Source organism: Sinocyclocheilus anshuiensis, unplaced genomic scaffold, assembly GCF_001515605.1.
Source record: "Sinocyclocheilus anshuiensis isolate Anshui unplaced genomic scaffold, SAMN03320099.WGS_v1.1 scaffold456, whole genome shotgun sequence".
NCBI lineage: Eukaryota > Metazoa > Chordata > Actinopteri > Cypriniformes > Cyprinidae > Sinocyclocheilus > Sinocyclocheilus anshuiensis.
The window spans coordinates 112,135-115,902 of NW_015557074.1; the positions used below are offsets into that span (position 1 = coordinate 112,135).

General features: G+C 37.3%; 1 protein-coding gene across 4 annotated transcripts in view; it reads left to right on the top strand.

Annotated features, from left to right (window-relative positions):
* Positions 1 to 3,768, top strand: part of LOC107676758 (galactosylgalactosylxylosylprotein 3-beta-glucuronosyltransferase 1-like) — a 106,603-nt gene that overhangs the window by 95,117 nt on the left and 7,718 nt on the right. For all 4 annotated transcript variants that reach the window (XM_016471434.1, XM_016471436.1, XM_016471435.1 and 1 more), the window contains one exon: positions 2,996 to 3,292. In XM_016471434.1, coding sequence (XP_016326920.1) covers positions 2,996 to 3,292 — 297 coding nt within the window. The remainder of the gene's footprint in view (positions 1 to 2,995; positions 3,293 to 3,768) is intronic.

Consider the following 3,768-nt stretch of genomic DNA (forward strand, 5'->3'; position numbering starts at 1 on the left):
GTCAGAGCTTTGGCATGACATGCAGTGGCACCATCTCAATCTCTGTCCAGCGCGGGTAAAATAATTATAATGCTAAAGGTGAGGTACAATTCTTATTTCTTTATTAAATAACTTACTAAATAATTTTAAAACTTTCTGTGAGGCATAATTTTACAAACAGCACGAGTGAATCTCCGCGAGCTCTCTGTCTTTCCCTCTCAAAATGCGCAAATGGCTTCATATCACCACATCGCGTCTGCACTATAAGCTGCACACTGCACGGTTGACACAGGAATTGTCACAGTTTACATGCATCGTCACTAAAGTTTATAATTTGCATTTCTTTTTAAGCTTGGCTAGTATTTAAACCATTCAGCACTCGTGCGCACTCCAGAGACTGTGTGCTCATGCACACTCAACAATTGCCCCATTGTAAAAACAAAAATACACAGCATGATCAAAAATTTAATTACACATTTTTGAACGAAAAAAAAAAAAAGTCTAAAAATCCCCCCCTCCACCACTCAAATTAAAAAAATCCTCCCTCCCTCAAGAGGGGAATTCACCCCATTTTCAAAAATAAAATTCAGGCCCTGAATGAATGTCTGTTAAAATCCTGATTAGAGTATCACTATAAATAATTCTACATGTTAAAAAGAAGCCTTTTTTATCATGTAGATAAAACAGAGATAAAAAAAAAGTCCCTCTATAACAGAGAGGAACACTCTCTGTTAGGAGAAATCACGCCTGCTCCCTGAGAAAGTCAATGTTAATTTTCTTAAATAAAAATCGCTAGAGACGCCAGAATTCTCTATTACATTCTGTTGTGCTCCTATATGCACATGATGTTCAAATATGTTGTGCTATGGTATGCTGACGAAATCTCTCTCTCTCTCTCTTTGAAGGGCCTTTTTAATTAAAAATGTTCTTTATGTGCCCTTTTCTGTTTGCTTGGAGGCATTTGTAAACTGCAGTAATAAAATAACTTGAAATTTGCAACATTTTTTACATCATTTATTTTTGCTCCAAATTATAGGGAGTAGTATGGATAACGGTATCGATAAGCAGTATCGATAAAATGTAAACGATACCCATCCCTACCCCGGAATTTATATGTGACCCTGGACCACAAAACCAGTCATAAGTCGCATGGGTATATTTTTAGCAATAGCCAACAATACATTGTATGGGTCAAAATGATTGATTTTTCTTTTCTTTCATTAGGATATTAAGTAAAGATCATGTTACATGAAGATATTTTGTAAACTTCTTACCATAAATATATCAAAACTTAATTTTTGATTAGTAATATGCATTGCTAAGAACTTAATTTGGACAACTTTTGGCGATTTTCTCAATATTTTGTTTTTTTTTTATGTATAAATCTCAATTTCAAAAAATTGACCCTTATGACAGGTTTTGTCATCCGGGGTCACATATAAACATAATATTATAATTTAGGTTGCTTGTTGAAAGTAAAATGTAAAAGGTGTTCCATAACCTGGAAACCATGTAAATGTCAGAAAAAAAATTCTAAGATTAACTGCTTCTGAAGTTATAAGTCCACTACACACCACCATCTATAGGTTCTCTCATTTTCTTCAGTTCAGAATTCAGCGTGAAGCACTTTAAATGAGGCAAAAAGCAGAAAACAGCCGTTCATTATGCTAAACTAGGGCAGCCTAGCTTCAGCAGCCCTCCCCAATGACAGCTAGTTTAGAAAAGATTAATGTCATCCTGAATCTGCAACGAGCATGCATCCTTTTCAACACTTTCCCATTTCCAGTTGTTTTTGTTTCCACCAACAGGTACAGAAAATGTCTCTCTTTCTTTAATGTTCAATGGCAGTGGCACAATATAATATTAGTCTCTGCGGAAGTAATCGGATTGAGGGTGACATTTTGGCCAGGACTGTTCACTTAAATCCTGATATGGTGAGGAAGGGTCACAATCACTTACTTGAGCTACATTTGGATCAGTGTGGACAGCCAGTAACAGTTCAGTCAGGAAAACCATCCTTTACATTTAGCTGAGTCTTAATCAATTTATTTATTTATTTTTACAAACACATTGTGAGCGAGTGGTTTTCGTAAATGAGAAAGAGGCACAGTGTTCCTTTCCATCTTCAGTCCTTTTGTGGTTCTTTGTAAAAGCTTCCCTTGGATACAGTGGGCGATGCATTATGGGTATAAAGACAACTGCTTCACTCTCCCGTTCTAGCCTTCACTATTCATTAGGCAGTTTCCTTTTATGATGTGGACCACTTGCGCTGGGCGGCACACAAATCATTTGGATGTAGGAGTGTAGGGAGTGTTTGAAGCAGGAAGATTAAAGCAGAATCTGTCTCTCTTTCTCTCTCTCACTTGTTCTTTGTCTTTCACTGTCTCGCTTCCAATTTCTGTTCACCTCCTGTGACCTGTTCAGGATGAATCCTGCTGTTAAGATCTGTTTGTTTGTATGTCTGAGACACTACACTGTCCAAAACACGATCCTAAGGTGTGCAATCAGGCCTGTGTTGTCACTATAGTGTGAAAGTGTGAAAGCACACTATAAACTGCAGGTGAACTGACAAGGACATGATGAAAGTTTTGTGGCATGTTTGTACAGCTGGGCTAAAAGCCCCCTGGGTACAAGGCCTTTTTTGATTTTATTTCAGTCCAAAACACAAAATTGAAGCGGAATTCACTACAGCAACTTTCCTAAACAATTGTGCTTGTGTCCCTGAATACAGTTTTTTGATTCATGACTTTCTTGCATGCAATGACAAAAGATTACATTTCAGGTAATTCGTTTAAAAAACTTCATGACAGGTAAACACATTAAAACTACGTTTCAGAAGTTTGGGCATCACTCGTTGCGGCGGCTTTGTCGTGGTCACCTATAAAAATCGTACAAAGTTTACCTTTAATGTTTTGAAAGAAGTCACTTTTGTTCACCAAGATTGCATTTTTGATCAAAAATACTGTAAAAACTGTAGAATTATGAAATACTAAAAAATACTCTTTCTTTTCTGCAGATGCGATCAACTCGTAAAGTATCAGTGTGGCCTGTAGCATTTGTTGGAGGTTTACGATACGAGTCTCCAAAGGTCAATGCAGCAGGAAAAGTGTACGGGTGGAAAACAGTATTCGACCCTCACCGGCCCTTTGCCATCGACATGGCAGGGTTTGCCATCAACCTGCGGCTCATTCTGTTTAAGCCTCAGGCCTACTTCAAGTTACGAGGGGTGAAGGGAGGCTACCAGGAAAGCAGCCTGCTCAGAGAGCTGGTCACTCTCAGTGACCTGGAACCCAAAGCGGCCAACTGCACTAAGGTGAGGAAAAATTGCTCTGACTATGCCATTAATGACTCAACCTTATGTTGTACCAAACTCATGTGCAGTTTTTCTAGAAAAACATAAAAATACATTTTTTATTTATTTATTTTTTTTACACAGTTGATCTCATTCGCTAAGCATGTGTACAAGATCGAACCCCACCCCCCCCAAAACAACTTCTCCTCTCTTCTCTGATGACATGCTTACTACATGAGATCACAGCAATAGCAAACAATCCAATCAATTACAAAATCAAGTCCCGCCTTACATTTTTTCTTGTTCAAGATGCTGTTTCACTCAGATATATATGTCCTCATCTGTGAAAACCCAGATAATTTTTTTTTTGTCATTTGCTGTTTTCTACATAAAATCATCCTACATAATATAAAGATAATTTTGTGATAATAGAACCTTGATGTCTTTATTATTGACTTGCATTATGTTTTTGTCCAAAAAGCATAAAAACATTGAAA